Below are 20,489 nucleotides of genomic sequence, written 5' to 3' on the forward strand. Positions count from 1 at the left end.
TGTTTGTAATAATTCCTTCATCTTTGTCATATTTTTATTTTTTTTTAATTATACTTTAAGTTCTGGGGTACATGTGCAAAACGTGCAGGTTTCTTACATAGGTATGCATGCGCCATGGTGGTTTGCTGCACCCATCAACCCATTATCTATATTGGGTATTTCTCCTAATGCTCTCCCTCCCCTAGTCCCCCACACCCCAACAGTCCCTGGTGCATGATGTTTCCCTCCCTGTGTCTATGTGTTCTCATTCTTCAACTCCCACTTATGAGTGAGAACATGTGGTGTTTGGTTTTCTGTTCTTGTGTTAGTTTGCTGAGAATGATGGTTTCTAGCTTCATCCATGTCCCTGCAAAGGACATAAAGTCATCTTTTTTATGGCTGCATAGTATTCCACGGTGTATATGTGCCACATTTTCTTTATCCAGTCTATTGCTGATGGGCATTTAGGTTGGTTCCAAGTCTTTGCTATTGTGGACAGTGCTGCAATAAACATACATGTGCATGTGTCTTTATAGTATAATGATTTATAATCCTTTGGGTATATACCCAGTAATGGGATTGCTGCATCAGATGGTATTTCTGATTCTAGATCATTGAGGAATTGCCACACTGTCTTCCACAAAAGTTGAACTAATTTACACTCCCACCAACAGTGTAAAAGCTTTCCTATTTCTCCACATCCTCTTCAGCATCTGTTGTTTCCTGACTTTTTAATAATCACCATTCTAACTGTTGTGAGATGATATCTCATTGTGGTTTTGATTTATATTTCTCTAATGACCATTAGATTACATTTCTCTAATGACAATTGATGATGAGCTTTTTTTCAGATGTTTGTTGGCTGCGTAAATGTCTTCTTTTGAGAAGTGTCTGTTCATATCCTTTGCCCACTTTTTGGTGGGGTTGTTTGGCTTTTTCTTGTATATTTGTTTAAGTTCTTTGTAGATTCTGAATATTAGCCCTTTGTCAGATGGTTAGATTGCAAACATTTTCTCCCATTCTGTAGGTTGCCTATTCACTCTGCTGATAGTTTCTGCTATGCAGAAGCTCTTTAGTTTAATTTGATCCCATTTGTCTATTTTGGCTTTTGTTGCCATTGCTTTCGGTGTTTTAGTCATGAAGTCTTTGCCCATGCCTATGTCCTGAATGGTATTGCCTAGATTTTCTTCTAGAGTTTTTATGGTTTTAGGTCTTGTCTTTAATCCATCTTAAGTTCATTTTTTTATAAGGTATAAGGAAGGGGTCCAGTTTCAGCTTTCTGCATATGGCTAGCCAGTTTTCCCAACACCATTTATTAAATAAGGAATGCTTTCCCCATTGCTTTTGTCAGGTTTGTCAAAGATCAGATGGCTGTAAATGTGTGGTGTTATTTCTGAGGCCTCTGTTCTGTTACATTGGTCTACATATCTGTTTTGGTACCAGTACCATGCTGTTTGGGTTACTGTAGCCTTGTAGTATAGTTTAAAGTCAGGTAGTGTGATGCCTCCAGCTTTGTTCTTTTTGCTTAGGATTGTCTTGGCTATGTGGCCTCATTTTTTGTTCCATATGAAATTTAAAGTAGTTTTTTCTACTTATGTGAAGAAAGTCAATGGTAGCTTGATGGGAATAGCATTGAATCTCTAAATTACTTTGAGCAGTATGACCATTTTCACAATACTGATTCTTCCTATCCATGAGCATGGAATGTTTGTGGATTTTTAAAATTTTTTTGTTATACTTTAGGTTCTGGGATACATGTGCAGAATGTGCAGGTTTGTTACATAGGTATACGTGTGCCAACACAGTTTGCTGCACCCATCAACCCATCATCTACATTAGGTATTTCTCCTAATGCTATCCCCCCCCCAGCCCCCCAGCCCCCAACAGACCCTGGTGTGTGGTGTTCCCATCCCTGAGTCCATGTGTTCTCATTGTTCAACTTGCACTTATGAGTGAGAACAGAGCATGAAATGTTTTTCCATTTGTTTATGTCCTCTCTTGTTTCCTTGAGCAATGATTTGTAGTTCTCCTTGAAGAGGTCCTTCACATGCCTTGTAAGTTGGATTCCTAGGTATTTTATTCTCTTTGTAGCAATTGTGAATGTGAGTTCACTCATGATTTGGCTCTTTGTCTATTATTGGTGTATAGGAATGCTTGTGATTTTTGCATATTGATTTTTGTAACCTGAGACTTTGCTGAAGTTGCTTGTCAGGTTAAGAAGATTTTGGGCTGAGATAATGGGGTTTTCTAAATATACAATCATGTCATCTGCAAACAGAGACAATTTGACTTCCTCTCTTTCTATTTGAATAACCTTTATTTCGTTCTCTTGTCTGATTATCCTGGCCGGAACCTCCAGTACTATGTCGAATTGGAGTGATGAGGGAGGGCATGCTTGTCTTGTGCCGGTTTTTAGAGGGAATTTTTGCTTGTTCCGTATGATATTAACTGTAGGTTTGTCATAAATAGCGTATTTTGAGACATGGTCCATCAATACCTAGTTTATTGAGAGGTTTTAGCATGAAGGGGTGTTGAATTTTGTCAAAGGCCTTTTCTGCATCTTTTGAGATAATCGTGTGGTTTTTGTCATTGGTTCTGTTTATGTGATGGATTAGGTTTATTGATTTGCCTATGTTGAACCAGGCTTGCATCCTAGGGATGAAGCCGACTTGATCGTGGTGGATAAGCTTTTTGATGTGCTGCTGGATTCGGTTTGCCAGTATTTTATTGAGGATTTTCTCATCAATGTTCATCAGGGCTATTGGCCTGAAATTTTCTTTTTGTTGTGTCTCTGCCAAGTTTTGGTATCAGGATGATGCTGGCTTTATAAAATGAGTGAGGGAGGATTTCCTCTTTTTCTGTTGTTTGGAATAGTTTCAGAAGGAATGGTTCCAGCTCCTCTTTGTACCTCTGGTAGAGTTTGGCTGTGAATCCATCTGGTCCTAGACTTTATTTTGTTGGTAGGATATTAATTACTGCCTAAATTTCAGAACTTGTTATTGGTCTATTCAGGGATTCGACTTCTTCCTGGTTTAGACTTGGGAGGGTATATGTGTCCAGGAATTTATCCGTGTCCTCTCGATTTTCTAGTTTATTTGCATAGAGGTGTTTATAGTATTCTCTGATGGCAGTTTGTATTTCTGTGGGATCAATGGTGATATTCCCTTTATCATTTTTTATTGTGTCTATTTAATTCTTCTCTCTTTTCTTCTTTATTAGTCTGGCTAGTGGTCTATCTATTTTCTTGATCTTTTCAAAAAACAAGCTCCTGGATTCATTGATTTTTTGAAGGGCTTTTTGTGTCTCTATCTCCTTCATTTCTGCTCTGATCTTAGTTATTTCTTGTCTTCTGCTAGCTTTTGAATTTGTTTGCTCATGCTTGTATAGCTCTTTTAATTGTAAGGTTAGGGTGTCGATTTTAGATGTTTCCTGCCTTCTCTTGTGGGTATTTAGTGCTATAAATGTCCCTCTATACACTGATTTAAATGTATCCCAGAGATTCTGGTATGTTGTGTCTTTTTTCTCATTGGTTTCAAAGAAGATACTTATTTCTGCTTTAATTTTGTTATTTACCCAGTAGTCCTTCAGGAGCAGGTTGTTCAGTTTCCATGTAGTTGTGAGGTTTTGAGTGAGTTTCTTAATCCTGAGTTCTAATTTGATTGCACTGTGGTCTGAGAGACTGTTGGTTATGCTTTCCATTCTTTCGCATTTGCTCGGGAGTGTTTTTCTTCCAATTACGTGGTCAATTTTAGAATAACTGCAATGTGGTCCTGAGAAGAACGTGTATTCTGTTGATTTGTGGTGGAGAGTTCTATAGATGTCTGTTAGGTCCACTTGGTCCACAGCTGAGTTCAAGCCCAGAATATCCTTGTTAATTTTCTGTCTTGTTGATCTGTCTAATATTGACAGTGGGGTGTTAAAATCTCCCACTATTTTTGTATGGGAGTCTAAGTCTCTTTGTAGGTCTCTGAGAACTTGTTTTATGAATCTGGATGCTCTTGTATTGGGTGCATATATATTTAGAATAGTTAGCGCTTCTTGTTGCATTGATCCCTTTACCATTATGTAATGTCATTCACTGTCTCTTTTGATCCTTGTTGGTTTAAAGTCTGTTTTATCAGAGACTAGGATTGCAACCCCTGCTTTTCTTTTTTTCTTTCTTTCTTTTTCTTTCTTTTTTTTTTTTTTTTTTTTTTTTTGCTTTGCATTTGCTTGGTAAATATTCCTCCATCCCTTTATTTTAAGCCTATGTGTGTCTTTGCAGGTGAGATTGATCTCTTGAACATAGCACACCAGTGGGTCTTGACTCTTTATCCAGTTTGCCAGTCTGTGTCTTTTAACTGGTGCATTTAACCCATTTACATTTAAGGTTAATATTGTTACGTATGAATTTTATTCTGTCATTATGATGCTAGCTGGTTATTTTACCTGTTAGTTGATGCAGTTTCTTCATAGTGTCGATGATAGTCTTTACAATTTGATATGTTTTTACAGTGGCTGTTACCTGTTGTTCCTTTCTATGTTTAGTGCTTCCTTCAGGAGCTTTTTTAAGGCAGGCCTGGTGGGGACAAAATCTCTCAGCATTTGCTTGTCTGTGAAGGATTTTATTTGTCCTTCACTTCTGAAGCTTAGTTTGGCTTGATAGGAAATTCTGGGTTTAAAATTCTTTTCTTTAAGAATGTCAAATCTTGGCCCACACTCTCTTCTGGCTTGTAGGGTTTCTGCCAAGAGATCTGCTGTTAGTCTGATGGGCTTCCCTTTGTAAGTAACCCAATCTTTTTTTTTTTTTTAAGTTCTAGGGTACATGTGCACAACGTGCAGGTTTGTTACATATGTATACATGTGCCATGTTGGTGTGCTGCACCCATTAACTCGTCATTTACATTAGATATATCTCCTAATGCTATCCCTCCCCCGTCCCCTCCCCACAATAGGACCCAGTGTGTGATGTTCCCCTTCCTGTGTCCAAGGGATCTCATTGTTCAATTCCCACCTATGAGTGAGAACATGCGGTATTTGGTTTTCTGTTCTTGTGATAGTTTGCTGAGAATAATGGTTTCCAGCTGCATCCATGTCCCTACAAAGGACACAAACTCATCCTTTTTTATGGCTGCATAATATTCTATGGTGTATATGTGGCACATTTTCTTAATCCAGTCTGTCACTGATGGACTTTGGGTTGATTCCACGTCTTTGCTATTGCGAATAGTGCCACAATAAACATACGTGTGCATGTGTCTTTATAGCAGCATGACTTATAATCCTTTGGGTATATCCCTAGTAATGGGATGGCTGGGTCGAATAGTATTTCTAGTTCTAGATCCTTGAGGAATCGCCACACTGTTTTCCACAATGGTGGAACTAGTTTACAGTCCCACCAACAGTGTAAAAGTGTTCCTATTTCCACACATCCTCTCCAGCACCTGTTGTTTCCTGACTTTTTAATGATTGCCATTCCAACTGGTGTGAGATGGTATCTCATTGTGGTTTTGATTTGCATTTCTCTGATGGCCAGTGATATTGAGCATTTTTTCATGTGTCTGTTGGCTGTATGAATGTCTTCTTTTGAGAAGTGTCTGTTCATATCCTTTACCCACTTTTTGATGGGGTTGTTTTTTTCTTGTAAATTTGATTGAGTTCTTTATAGGTTCTGGATATTAGCCCTTTGTCAGATGAGTAGATTGCAGAAATTTTCTCTCATTCTATACGTTGCCTATTCACTCTGATGGTAGTTTCTTTTGCTGTGCAAAAGAAACTCTTAGTTTAATTAGCTCTTTAGTTTAATTAGATCCCATTTGTCAATTTTGGCTTTTGTTGCTGTTGCTTTTGGTGTTTTAGACATGAAGTCCTTGCCCATGCCTATGTCCTGAATGGTATTACCTAGGTTTTCTTCTAGGGTTTTTATGGGTTTAGGTCTAACATTTAAGTCTCTAATCCATGTTGAATTAATTTTTGTATAAGGAGTAAGGAAAGGATCCAGTTACAGCTTTCTGCTTATGGCTAGCCAGTTTTCCCAGCACCATTTATTAAATAGGGAATCCTTTCCCCATTTCTTGTTTTTGTCAGGTTTGTCAAAGGTCAGATGGCTGTAGATGTGTGGTATTATTTCTGAGGGCTCTGTTCTGTTCCGTTGTTCTATATCTCTATTTTGGTACCAGTACCATGCTGTTTTGGTTACTCTAGCCTTGTAGTATAGTTTGAAGTCAGTAGTGTGATGCCTCCAGCTTTGTTCTTTTGGCTTAGGATTGTCTTGGCAATGAGGGGTCTTTTTGGTTCCATATGAACTTTAAAGCAGTTTTTTCCAATTCTGTGAAGAAAGTCATTGGTAGCTTAATGGGGATGGCATTGAATGTATAAATTACCTTGGGCAGTATGGCCATTTTCACAATATTGATTCTTCCTATCCATGAGCATGGTATGTTCTTCCATTTGTTTGTGTCCTCTTTGATTTCACTGAGCAGTGGTTTGTAGTTCTCCTTGAAGAGGTCCTTTACATCCCTTGTAAGTGGATTCCTAGGTATTTTATTCTCTTTGAAGCAGTTGTGAATGGGAGTTCTTTCATGATTTGGCTCTCTGTTTGTCTGTTACTGGTATATAAGAATGCTTGCGATTTTTTCACATTGATTTTGTATTCTGAGACTTTGCTGAAGTTGCTTATCAGCTTAAGGAGATTTTGGGCTGAGACAATGGGGTTTTCTAAATATACAATCATGTCATCTGCAAACAGGGACAATTTGACTTCTTCTTTTCCTAACTGAATACCCTTGATATCTTTCTCTTGCCTGATTGCCCTAGCCAGAACTTACAACACTATGTTGAATAGGAGTGGTGAGAGAGGGCATCCCTGTCTTGTGCCAGTTTTCAAAGGGAATGCTTCCAGTTTTTGCCCATTCAGTATGATACTGGCTGTGGGTTTGTCATAAATAGCTCTTATTATTTTGAGATACATTCCATCAATGCCGAATTTATAGAGAGTTTTTAGCATGCAGGGCTGTTGAATTTTGTCAAAGGCCTTTTCTGCATCTATTGAGATAATCATGTGGTTCTTGTCTTTGGTTCTGTTTATATGCTGGATTACGTTTATTGATTTGCGAATGTTGAACCAGCCTTGCATCCCAGGGATGAAGCCCACTTGATCATGGTGGATAAGCTTTTTGATGTGCTGCTGGATTCGGTTTGCCAGTATTTTATTAAGGATTTTTGCATCGATGTTCATCAGGGATATTGGTCAAAAATTCTCTTTTTTTGTTGTATCTCTGTCAGGCTTTGGTATCAGTATGATGTTGGCCTGGTAAAATGAATTAGGGAGGATTCCCTCTTTTTCTATCGATTGAAATAGTTTCAGAAGGAATGGTACCAACTCCTCCTTGTACCTCTGGTAGAATTCGGCTGTGAATCCGTCTGGTCCTGGACTTTTTTTGGTTGGTAGGCTATTAATTATTGCCTCAATTTCAGAGCCTGCTATTGTTCTATTCAGGGATTCAACTTCTTCCTGGTTTAGTCTTGGAAGAGTGTAAGTGTCCAGGAAATTATCCGTTTCTTCTAGGTTTTCTAGTTTATTTGCGTAGAGGTGTCTATAGTATTCTCTGATGGTAGTTTGTATTTCTGTGGGGTCGGTAGTGATGTCCCCTTTATCATTTTTATTGCATCTATTTGATTCTTCTCTCTTTTCTTCTTTATTAGTCTTGCTAGCGGTCTACGAATTTTGTTGATCTTTTCAAAAGACCAGCTCCTGGATTCATTGATTTTTTTGGAGGATTTTTTGTGTCTCTATCTCCTTCAGTTCTGCTCTGATCTTAGTTATTTCTTGCCTTCTGCTAGCTTTTAAATGTGTTTGCTCTTGCTTCCGTAGTTCTTTTAATTGTGATGCTAGGGTGTCAATTTTAGATCTTTCCTGCTTTCTCTTGTGGGCATTTTGTGCTATAAATTTCCCTGTACACACTGCTTTAAATGTGTCCCAGAGATTCTGGTATGTTGTATCTTTGTTCTCATTAGTTTCAAAGAACATCTTTATTTCTGCCTTCATTTCGTTATGTACCCAGTAGTCATTCAGGAGCAGGTTGTTCAGTTTCCATGTAGTTGAGTGGTTTTGATTGAGTTTCTTAGTCCTGAGTTCTAGTTTGATTGCACTGTGGTCTGAGAGACAGTTTGTTATAATTTCTGTTCTTGTACATTTGCTGAGGAGTGCTTTACTTCCAATTATGTGGTCAATTTTTGAATAAGTGCGATGTGGTGCTGAGAAGAATGTATATTCTGTTGATTTGGGGTGGAGAGTTCTGTAGATGTCTATTAGGTCCACTTGGTGCAGAGTTGAGTTCAATTCCTGGATATGTTTGTTAACTTTCTGTCTCATTGATCTGTCTAATGTTGACAGTGGGGTGTTAAAGTCTCCCATTGTTATTGTATGGGAGTCTAAGTCTCTATGTAAGTCTCTAAGGACTTGCTTTATGAATCTAGGTGCTCCTGTATTGGGTGCATATATATTTAGGAGAGTTAGCTCTTCTTGGTGAATTGATCCCTTTACCATTATGTAATGGCCTTCTTTGTCTCTTTTGATCTTTGATGGTTTAAAGTCTGTTTTATGAGAGACTAGGATTGCAACCCCTGCTTTTTTTTGTTTTCCATTTGCTTGGTAGATCTTCCTCCATCCCTTTATTTTGAGCCTATGTGTGTCTCTGCATGTGAGATGGGTCTCCTGAATACAGCAAACTGATGGGTCTTGACTCTATCCAATTTACCAGTCTGTGTCTTTTAATTGGACCATTTAGTCCATTTACATTTAAGGTTAATATTGTTATGTGTGAACTTGATCCTGTCATTGTGATATTAGCTGGTTATTTTGCTCGTTAGTTGATGCAGTTTCTTCCGAGCATCGATGGACTTTACATTTTGGCATGTTTTTGCAATGGCTGGTACCAGTTGTTCCTTTCCATGTTTGGTGCTTCCTTCAGGGTCTCTTGTAAGGCAGGCCTGGTGGTGACAAAATCTCTAAGCATTTGCTTATCTGTAAAGGAATTTATTTCTCCTTCACTGATGAAACTTAGTTTGGCTGGATATGAAATTCTGGGTTGAAAATTCATTTTTTAAGAATGTTGAATATTGGCCCCCACTCTCTTCTGGCTCGGAGAGTTTCTGCTGAGAGATCTGCTGTTAGTCTGATGGGCTTCCCTTTGTGTGTAACCCGACCTTTCTCTCTGGCTGCCCTTAACATTTTTTCCTTCATTTCAACTTTGGTGAATCTGACAATTATGTGTCTTGGAGTTGCTCTTCTCGAGGAATATCTTTGTGGCGTTCTCTGTATTTCCTGAATTTGAATGTTGGCCTGCCTTACTAGGTTGGGGAAGTTCTCCTGGATGATATCCTGAAGAGTGTTTTCCAACTTGATTCCGTTTTCCCCCTCACTTTCAGGCACACCAAGCAGACATAGATTTGGTCTTTTCACACAATCCCAAATATCTTGGAGGCTTGCTCATTTCTTTTTCCTACACTTTCTTCTCATTTCATTTCGTTTATTTGATCTTCAATCGCTGATACTTTCTTCTGTCTTTCTCTCTGGCTGCCCTTAACATTTTTTCCTTCATTTCAACCTTGATGAATCTGATGATTATGTGTCTTGGGGTTACTCTTCTCGAGGAGTATCTTTGTGGTGTTCTCTGTATTTCCTGAATTTGAATGTTGGCCTGCCTTACTAGATTGGGGAAGTTCTCCTGGATAATATCCTGAAGAGTGTTTTCCAACTTGGTTCCATTTTCCCCGTTGCTTTCAGGTACACCAATAAAACGTAGGTTTGATCTTTTCATGTAGTCCCATATTTCTTGGAGTCTTTGTTCATTCCTTTTTTTTTCTCTAATCTGTCTTCACACTTTATTTCATTAAGTTGATCTTAATCTCTGATATCCTTTGTTCCGCTCAATTGATTCAGCTATTAATACTTGTGTATGCTTCACAAAGTTTTCATGCTGTGTTTTCCCGCTCCATCAGGTCATATGTTCTTCTCTGAACTGGTTATTCTAGTTAGAAATTCCTCTAACCATTTTTCAAGGTTCTTAGCTTCCTTGCATTGGGTTGGAATATGCTCCTTTAGCTTTGAGGAGTTTATTACCCACCTTCTGAAGCCTACTTCTGTCAATTCATCAAACTCATTCTCCATCCAGTTTTGTTCGCTTGCTGGCAAGGAATTGTGATTTTTTGGAGAAGAGACATTCTGATTTTTGGAATTGTCAGCCTTTTTGTGCTGGTTTCTCCCCATCTTCGTGGATTTATCTACCTTTGGTCTTTGATGTTGGTGACCTTCAGATAGGGTGTCTGAGTGGACATCCTTTTTGTTCATATTGATGCTATCCCTTTCTGTTTGTTAGTTCTCCTTCTAACAGGCCCCTCTGCTGCAGGTCTGCTGGAGTTTGCTGGAGGTCCACTCCAGACCCTGTTTGCCTGGGTATCACCAGCAGAGGCTGCAGAACAGCAAAGATTCCTGCCTTTTCCTTCCTCTGTAAGCTTTGTCCCATAGGGGCACCCACCAGATTATCTTCCCTTTTCCTTTTTGTTTTAATCCTTTTTCCTTTTATTTAAAATATGTTTTTTGTAAACAGTGTGTAATTGGGTTTGATTTTTATTTTATCTCATAATCTTTTTTTAATTGGAGTTTATAGTTCATTTGTATTTAATGACAATGACATAGAGTTTGGTTTAAGTCTGCCTTCTTGCTATTTGTTTTCTGTTTGTCTCATTGTGGGTATTTTCCTTTTTTTGTCTTTATTCCTCTCTTCATTCTTTCTTGCCTTATTTTTAGGATTATTAATATTATAATACATTTTCTTCTTTATTGCTTTTCATTTATACAGGTTGAACATCCTTAATCCAAAAATTCAAAATCCAAAATGCTCCAAAATCCCAAACATTTTGAGCCCTGACGTGATGCTCAAAGATCATGCTCAAAGGAAATACTCATCTGAGCATTTTGGATTTCAGTTTAGGGATGCTTAAGTAGTAAACATAACGCAAATATTCAAAAATCCAAAATAATCCAAAATTTAAAACACCCCTGGTCCCAAGATTTCAGATAAGGGATACTCAATATGTATTATTTTAGGAGTTACCTTAGATTATAACATGAAGCTTTGACTTATTGCCGTCTATCTTAAATTCATTAGTTTAACACTTCCCCAGTAATGCAAGGATCCTGCAACATTCTAATGCCATTTATCATCTTTTGCCCTTATTTATTTTGTCAAATATTTTACTTGTGCATATGTTAAAATGCCCCAAGACCTATTGTCTCCTTAACTAGTAACTTTCTGTCTACACTGTATAATGCTCTTTGTTTCATTTTTACACTTCTGTGCTTCATTTGGATTTTTTTCTTCAGCCTAAAATTATTTAATTATTTCTTTAGTACATCTTATGGTTCCAGTCTGCTATTGCTCAGTTTTCTCAGCTTTTGTTGCCTGAAGTGTCTGTTTTACCTTTTCTAAGGAATTATGGTGCAGAATTCTAGTTTGCCAATTTTTTTTTTTAAATTAAGTATGTCATTCCGTTGTTTTCCCAACTTTCATATATTTTGCTGAAATATTTGCTGACAAATATATTGTTGCTTTGTGAAGGCAGTGCTTTTTTTCGGTTAGCTGCCTTTTTTCTTTACTTTTCAGCAGTTTAATTGTGATTTGCCTATGTATGGATTTGAGGGTTGAATGTGAATGTGCTTTGCTATTGCTGTTTTGTATTTATTCTGCTTGGATTTTACCGACCTTTAATATGTAGATAGATGTCTTTTCATTTGGTTACGAAAATTACCAGCCGTTACATTTTTCACCATTCCTTCTTTCCTCTCCTCTTGTTTTTTCTTTTTTTAATGACACTGATTACCTGTCTGTTACTGTGTTCTTTTTTTTATATACCTTTTTTTCCTTTTGGATATTTTTTATTGTCTTATCTATAGATCACCAATACAGTCTTTTGCTACATCCAGTATGCCATTAAGCACACCTAGTGATTTCTTGATTTCACAGGTGGTATTTTTTAGTTCTGGAATGTTCCTTTGATTTTTTAAAATATAATTCAATTTTCTACAAAAATTTATCTTTTCATCTATTATCTAGATACGATGCTTTGTTTTCTTGTACATATTATATCAGTTAAAGTCTGTATCTTATAAATACACTTGAATCCTATCTTGGAGATGTTTATTGTTTTCCCCTGCCGCCTAACTTAATTTTGAGAGAGAGAGAGAGAGAGAAAGAGAGAGAACGTTAGCAGGTCGCATAATTTATTTATTTATTTTTTTTGAGACAGAGTCTTGCTCTGTCACCCAGGCTGGAGTGCAGTGGCACAATCTCGGCTCACCTGGTAGAAGAATGCCTCATTGAGCACTAAGGCCTTAAAACTGCCCAAGATAAGATTTAATGGATGAGATGTGAAAAAAAAAATCTTCCAAGTGAGGTATTTAATGAGAAGGGTCCCTTTTACTTCCACTCTTTAGCAGTTTTGAAGAGAGGAACAACTCCTTCAAAGCTGCTGAAGAGGCATTCTGGTTGCCCATGTATGTTTTTAATTGTATGTTGATAACTTTTTTTCCCTTTGTTCTCTGTCTGGGGCCATCATCATCAAAAGAATCTAGGTAATCATAATTTTTATAACTATTGTTTCTGTAGCAACTAAGTGCCACAGCCATTTGACCTCACAACATCTTGCCCTCCATCTGCATTTCATCCCATGCTACTATTGATGATAAGTTGAGTAATCATGATGCTTAGATTTCCCATTTCCTATTATCACATAGATTTCCCATTTCCTATTATCCTTGTGTTCCTTGAATATGTGGACAACCAGTCCCAGAATCCTATTTTGAGGGTCTCTTTTCTGAGACTATTTCTGATACAATTACTGTATCTGAGTCCCAGCAGGAAACAGATGGCATACTCAATTAAAAGGAGGATTTAATAAAAGGACTATTTAAAAAGCTATGGTCAGAGTACAGGGAAACTGCAAGGGATGGTAAAAGTACCCTGGAGTTGCTAACAGCACACGTACCACCCTCCCTAGGTTTAAAGAGAGAAGTGGAAGGGAAGATTACCAGAATCACTCAGAAGGAAAAAGTATCCAGAGTGCCACCTTGAGGTAATCTGGGTTCTTTGGTTGAGAGGCACAGCCATCCTGGGTCTATTCCACAAGGAGGGAGTCAGAGGAATCTCTTATGTTCCTCAGAGTTCCTACCAGCGCTCCCCAGTGGCAGGACCCAATGGAAAGCCAAAGGGCAGGGAAGACCTTTGATATAGGCCATACAGGTGAGCCTCCTCATGGCACTGGGCAAGTTGTAAGATAATGGAGAATTCGTAGCCACACCAAATCTATGAAGAGTTTCAAGAATGTTTGTGTTTGGCATTTTGTTTAAGAAGAAGGAAAATATAATCTACTAAGAGATATTCTCAGACCAGAACTAAGGGTCTGATCAACTCTTGAAAGGACAAAGCAAGGGCCTTTGAGAAGTCTACATCTCTGTTCTACATATTTCTTCAGAGGAAGAGTAACTTTTGTAAGCATCTTAGCCATACTGCAGTTCACAAAAGTAACTAAGAAATATTTAAATGCTTACTCTGTGCTGTTTCCAAAATAACAAATATCCAGGCTTGTTTATATTTATCAAATTTATTAAATAGTTTTATTAACCAATCTACATATATATTATATTTAACATTCAACATAATATAAATATTTTGGGATAAATAATTTAAGTGAAACCATTTGAGAGCCCTTAGGGCTTACAAAAAGAATCTTAAAAGATCCATATTTATAATCTTAAGATTAAGAATAATAATCACAATAGGTAACAAACCATACATTCAACAATAAATATAAAATTTAAATATTTAAATAAATAGAAGGCCTGGTATGTTTTAAGTGGGAAGCACTTAATTATCAGGTCAGTGTTGAGATGATGCTTTGACAAAAGGTAATCCATCTGTTCAGAAATTCTACAATGGTTGCTGTCTCATCAGCATATTCACACATCAGTGTTGTTTCAGATCCCTGTAAAAGAAACATGTCAATTTTTTAAAGTACTGAGTAGTTTACCTTATATATAGTTATTCCCAACTGAAGTCTTATAGGCCTGTTGCCTTTATTTTCAAGCTTACCAAGCATATTAATTATTCACAGTTTCTTGAAATGATCAGAATGAATGCCAAAATTACATATTTTGTTATGATACCAAATGATAGTAACATGGAAGCTGAGATTTTCCTCATTCGTTAATTCAGTCAATGAACACAAAAATTTTTTCCCTGAATTGGGTGCAAATAAACATTAAATAAAAACAGATCTAGACAAATATTAAATGCTGGATGTGAAATAAACTTGATCACTTTTCCTCTGAATATGTACCTATATTTGTTTAAGTTAAATGTATGAATTGATATGCACATTATACTTCTTTTCTAAATCTTGATTAGAGTCTCCTATTTTTCTGCTTAAGTGAATCTCCTTATATTTTCCCCAAAGCAGAATAGAACTAGCCTAGAACTCCTTATATTTTCCCCAAAGCTAGGACATGCTTCTGTTTGGGAGAAATTTGTGTGAAGAACATCTTCATAAATACTTATACCTACCCCTACTCCATCATAGTATCAATACAGGTGAATTTATCAACTTTTGAAAGTTTAAACATTGGAAATTTTGTTCTGTGGACTGGCTTTTTAGAAACTAGGCTCCTCTGCTGAAAGGAGCTATTTAAATGCTTCCTCTAGTTGATAACCTAAGGAGGAAATATTTTGATATAAAGTGATACTTAAAAGACAGCTTTTCAAATTTGAAGTGATTCCTACCCTGGGAACCAAAAGCAAGTGAGATAGAGTGTTCCCTTTAAATAAGTATTCTCTTTAAATAAACTGTTATAGTGTTCTGTACCCCCTTAAGCATAATTATTTAAATATTGTAATACCTTGGGATTTTTTTATTTTAAAAAGTGTTTGGCTTTTGAAACACAGTTTTCAGATTTTTGCATGGTTTTGTCTTAAATTTGTATCAAGAGTTAAGAATGAGTTTTCTGATGTTAACTATTTTAGAGTAAAACTCTTGCCATAGATAAGGAACTGAATCTATCAGTGTCTAGATGACATTGATCTCAGTGTATTTTTTTAATTCAACTGAAACAGTCCACTAATAAGTGATTCATTTGGACACAACTGGAGTTACTTTTAGAAATGTCTATTATTATACTTATACTGCTTATTTAGGATACCTATTAACTCATGAATTTTATACCTTAGCAGATGGGATATAAAAAGAGAGAAGGGAATGTCTTTTACATCACCTGAGTCCCTTGCATATTTTATGCTTCCTGTCCTTTTAAAAATACTTTATTCTGAAAGTGGGATTGCCTCTAAAAAGGTTGTTGTTAGTTTAGTCCACTGGCCATTTTAATGGCTCCAGTTTTTTTTTTTTTTTTAAGACAAATCTCTTATGGGTAGTCCTTCTATCAAATGATAAGGAAACACCATTTGAAAAGCATTTCAGGTAATCAGTGTTGACTATTCCAGTAAATAATCTGAAGGAATTGAAAAATATATAATAAAATCTGCCTGCTTTCTATGAAACTCAATTCAGTACCTTCTCTCACTCCCAGTTTTGTGTTAATGTGAAAGGTGATGGAGTTTGGGATGAGGCTTGTCCATTAGTAGATGGTAGGTGCAAACTCTGTAGCTTATACTTCCCAGTTAGTTTATCATCTAACATTAGAAACGATTCATGTTCACAGTGTACTTAAAATATAGGCTAATTACATGCATGGGTACTTTACAAATACCAAAAATGTTATGTCACTTTAAAATGTGGTACTTTTCCCCTTCCATTTTGTTTTTTTTATTTCCAGGAGAACAAATAAAGTAATGCCTTACCTTTAGTTCCAGAACTATTACGTTGATATTGCTGATTAAGTCCTTGGTATCTCTTAAGTGAAAGTTTTTGCTTTGAGCTAAATTTAGCACTTCCTCCAGAGGTTTGAGTTCTTCTTCTAGACACTGAAGATGTTTCAATTCTGTGGCCTAGAATAATAATTATCATCAGCTCAGTTTCCACAGAGGTCAGAATCAGAAATTAATTTCTAATTTATTTTATTTGGAGTAGCAGTATGTAGTTTTTACCATTCTCTCTGTTCTCAGTATCACTGTAAAGATGGACCAGTAGAGTTTACATTATAAAACTGGAAAAACTAGGACTCAAGTACCTATGACTAGCGTTAAGTGATAATTGACTCACTGGTTTTAGCTTAATTTGGCTTTGCAAAATGTTAGCATTTCTGCATCTAAATGCAAATTACAGATGTAGGCTGATTACTTTTCCATTCTGCATAGAAAATCATTAGAACCAGATGAGTTAGAATGTGGAAATATAAAAATCACATTCTATGATTATAATATTTGATAATCTAAGAGTTAAGAATCACAGAATGTTAAGAGACAGAAGGAACTCTTGGATGCCATCTATCACAATCCCGACATTTTACACTAGGTAACAATAATCATGTAGTAGTGGCTCTCAATATAGCCTGGAGCAAGACACATTTAAGTGTGTCTAAATTTTTACTTTTCTACAATCACTACATTAAGATGCATTTCAAAAATATTTGTCCCAATAAAATAAAAGATTATAGTACTTTGGAAAGACTTTTGGACAGGCCTCCTGGTTCTATATTATATATAATATTTCATATTTCTGTGGTATATTATAATTTAAAATAATTTTCTCCAAAATAGGCCCATTTACGTCTCACAGTCATCTTTTGAAGTAGGCAGTGAAGTATCATCTCCATTTTTTAAATAAGGATGCCGAATCTCAGAATTTTACCACATAAGTAGGTAGAGCCAGAATTAGATTTCAGTTCTTTCTCATTGTAGCATTAACATAGCATCCTTGGAATCAAATATTAAATCAAAAATTTATTAGTTTCTAAAATTTTTTGTAAATGTGCAGTGAGGGTTAAACAAACAAATGAATAGAGTTTATCATTACTTTTGGTTTCAAACTGTTAGATTTCAGTGAATTCTACCACCCCCTAAATTATGCACATAATATTGTCTTTCTAACAATCTTTAGTGGGAAAGGTAGGACAAGACAATACCAATCCCCTGATATGTCCATCTATTGTGCTTTCAATTCGCCTCTACAAATTCTACAAATTCGGGGTTAAGTTTTTGGCATGAACAACGAGGAGAAATTTTCTTCAGGATACAGCATCTAGTGTCTTTATGTTGCTGGAGTTGCATTACGTGGCTCTGTTTAAACTAGAGTAACATCTGTAAGCTGTCTCCTTTACATCTTTCGGAAGAGTAGTTTGAAGCAGATTTCCCTTGAATTAATAGAATTTGAGTCAATGGGATTGCATCTGTGTCCCCTTAAATCCTATTATTTTCTGGGCTTGGATTCACCCTGGTACAAGCCCTTTCTGGCACCAAATTCTGTTCATTCTCTCTTAACTGGCACAGCTACTAGGTAGCTTTGCATACCTAATGTAACTTGGATGATTATGCTTATGCTGTATCTGAATCCAAAAACCACCTACTGAAACTTTTAATCTTGGGAAATAAGTCATATAACATTATAAGTCTCAAGTTCTATTGGTAAAAAGATAAAAATCCAAAATTTCACTTTGTATTTCTCAGTAAGAATTTTATCTTTAATACTACTAATAATAGCTAATGCTTATATGGTATTTACCTTATGCCAGACACGGTTCTGAGTGCTTTACATTTACTTACTAATTCTCACAAAAGTATATTAAGTATATACAATTATTCATTTAAGTAGACATGAAACTGAATCACAAAGAGAGCAGGTAATTTGCCAAAGGTCATGAAAGCTAGGACATGGCAGAGCTGAGATTTCACTTCAGATATCTGGCCCCAGAGTCTATGCTATTAGTTAGTGTTATGCTGCCTCTCACTTAGGAACCTTTCCTAAAACAAGAAAAGATTTTTTAAGTTGGACTTCTTGGAAACAGATTTTGGTATTTTACATACTAAAATGGCATAATCAAATATTTTAGAGTTTTACATTTTTAAATGAAACCATAAGTCAACATTTTTGTTTAAAATTGTCTTATCAATAAAGTGAGAATAACATTTTTATGTTTCCTTCCCACCCCCACCAATACACAAATATATGTAAAAAATATAGGTAAAACTATTTTAATAGAAGCTTCATTATCCAACTTGGGTTTTCAAAAAAACAGAAATTAAAGTTACTCTTTACCTCAGATAAGCTGCTATTAATCCCATCTGTGCAATTTTTCATATTACTTTGAATTTTATTAAAACAGAAATTTAACATAAAAAATTGTACTTACCTTCTTGGGCATGTAAAACTTAAATGTGAGCATCCTGGTGAGTTTGGGATTCTTGTAATTCTAAGAAAGTATAATACATTGTTAATTAAGAAATGATCTCCAGCTAGATTACTAAATGTAATAATTTTAGTAAGAAAGAAATATACTTACATTAATTCCATTCAAAATCATCTGTAAATCCAGCAGTAAATGCTCCAGTTGTAGCTGTGTTTTCTTTGTAGAACTTGAAGTAGGTGCACTGTTTGTGACAAGTGCAAGACTTAGTGCAATGCAAGACAGGAGTTGCATCCTGTACATTGTGGCAGGAGTTGAGGTTACTGTGAGTAGTGATTAAAGAGAGTGATAGGGAACTCTTGAACAAGAGATGCAATTTATACTGTTAATTCTGGAAAAATATTATGGGGGTGTCAAAATGTTTTACATATTACACATATTTTCAAAGACTTTACCTGTCTGAAAAAACATTACCTTCATTTTTCCTCTTCTGATGACTCTTTGGAATTTCTTTAAACCCCCAAAGACTGACTGAATGGATGTAGGTGAAATCCCTCTTGGTTACCTTAGCCCACACTTATAGGTGATAGCTCTAATTCATGCAATTAACGCCTTCTGTATGAAACAGTTTTTCCTCCTTTCTTTAAGGGGGTGGGGATACAAAAGTAACCATGAAAATTTTCTCTTTGTCATAAAACTACACTGAACTTGTGAGTAGCATATTGTGGTGGACAAGAGCAAGAATAAATAGATGAAAAGAATAAATGTTTAGATTTGTTGATTAAACAGGAAGTATATTGGTTTCCTGTTTCAGAATGGTTTTACCTTTTTATCCACACAATGAGCTAATTGTATACAATAAGATAGATTGCTTCTTACATGTCAGCTAGAGAAATACAAAGATTAGAATACATAAAATGCTTATTGAGCTTGAGGTACTATTTTACGCTGTTTTAATTTTAAAATGTTTATATATCTGTTTAAGTCTCTTAATATCTATTGTACGTTTTTTAAAGAGTGCGATTGTTAAATACTCAGAAAAAGGTTTGCATTCAAGGATAGTGATGCTAGTTTTATAATAGACTTTGTATGTGTTATGTGTAAACCTGTCCATGTTTCTCATTTTTATGTCTTTACCTCTTTAATGGATTTTTATTTATTCTCTAAATCACCTGGGACACTATGAATGTAACCATAATAGTTATGATCTTTTTTTAGTCAGACTGGGATATTTAGGACAGGAGTTCATTAATCCTCAGTAGCATGCACAAACTGTCTGACCAATTGTACAGGTATATACTTTTAATTTAACCTGGAGACACTTGAGGAGATCCTCTCTCAGAGAGAGTCCTTGTAAAGCTTCCATTCTACTGCCTTATTTATTTCTTACCTGACCTTTTTTTTTTTAAAGATGATATTGTCTGTATTTTTGTTTGTTTGTTTAAGACAATATTGTCTGGTCTTTAAACAGACATTTATCTAGCACCTATAATGCCTTCAGGTATATAGAAAGACAGAAAAGAGAACAGTGTACAGGCAGGCATTTAGTCTAATTTAAGTCTTACAAACTTGTGAAATGATGGCTCCTATTTTGCAGATTAGAAAACTGAGGCTCAGAGAAGTTAAGTAATTTGCTCTAGGTCACTCAGCCCTTATTTCCAGTAAGGGGCAAAACAAGGATTTGAAAAGAGAATGCTCTGACTCCAAAAATCCGCTCTCTTACCATTTGTATTTTCTCAAAGAACCTGATTTGTAATAGGGAAGATATATGCATACACAAGTGTAGTCCTGGGTGATAGGTGATTGCCCTCCCAAGGGAGGTGGATATAAGGAATTTTGAAAAAGGAACAATTAATTTAAACTGGATTTTGAGGAGGGTGCATAGGCAGGAATGATTAAAGCAGTCTAAGGAACAGTCAATTGTAATCTTTTACAAAGAACAGAGAAAAATGGTTCTATAAGTTTTCTATGCATTAGGTAATGTTCGGAGAACATAAAACAAATTTAAAAATAAAGATTGTAGTCCCTCAAGTAGAAAAAAAATGAAGAAAAGGTCAGATTAGAGCCAAATCTCAGAAACTCTTTATTACGAAGAAATGCAAAATGTCTCTGTACATTTCACATCAAAATCACATTAACACTGTTATAAGGGGAAGACTATTTGGTAGTCTGTGTGTCATTT

The 20,489-nt window shown here is 35.9% G+C and overlaps 1 protein-coding gene across 1 annotated transcript; it reads right to left on the reverse strand.

Moving 5' to 3' along the window:
• Positions 1 to 13,604: 13,604 nt before the first annotated feature.
• IL2 (interleukin 2) lies at positions 13,605 to 18,993 on the reverse strand. Its single transcript, XM_033213294.1, has 4 exons — positions 18,464 to 18,993; positions 18,314 to 18,373; positions 15,867 to 16,013; positions 13,605 to 14,001 (listed from the first exon to the last, which is right to left on the reverse strand). Exons 1-4 carry the CDS (start codon positions 18,608 to 18,610, stop codon positions 13,891 to 13,893), a joined length of 465 nt encoding a protein of 154 aa, XP_033069185.1. The 5' UTR covers positions 18,611 to 18,993; the 3' UTR covers positions 13,605 to 13,890.
• Between the last annotated feature and the right edge of the window lie 1,496 nt (positions 18,994 to 20,489).

The sequence above is a fragment of the Trachypithecus francoisi genome, unplaced genomic scaffold, assembly GCF_009764315.1.
Source record: "Trachypithecus francoisi isolate TF-2019V2 unplaced genomic scaffold, Tfra_2.0 Lachesis_group1, whole genome shotgun sequence".
NCBI classification, from domain to species: Eukaryota; Metazoa; Chordata; class Mammalia; order Primates; family Cercopithecidae; genus Trachypithecus; species Trachypithecus francoisi.

Excerpts from the sequence above, each read along its gene's own strand:
- IL2 (XM_033213294.1), bottom strand. The coding sequence starts at position 18,610 with ATGTACAGGATGCAACTCCTGTCTTGCATTGCACTAAGTCTTGCACTT. Across the intron at positions 16,014-18,313 it reads AGTTTTACATGCCCAAGAAG|GCCACAGAATTGAAACATCT; the intron begins GTAAGTACAATT and ends TTATTATTCTAG. Across the intron at positions 14,002-15,866 it reads TAATAGTTCTGGAACTAAAG|GGATCTGAAACAACACTGAT; the intron begins GTAAGGCATTAC and ends TTTCTTTTACAG.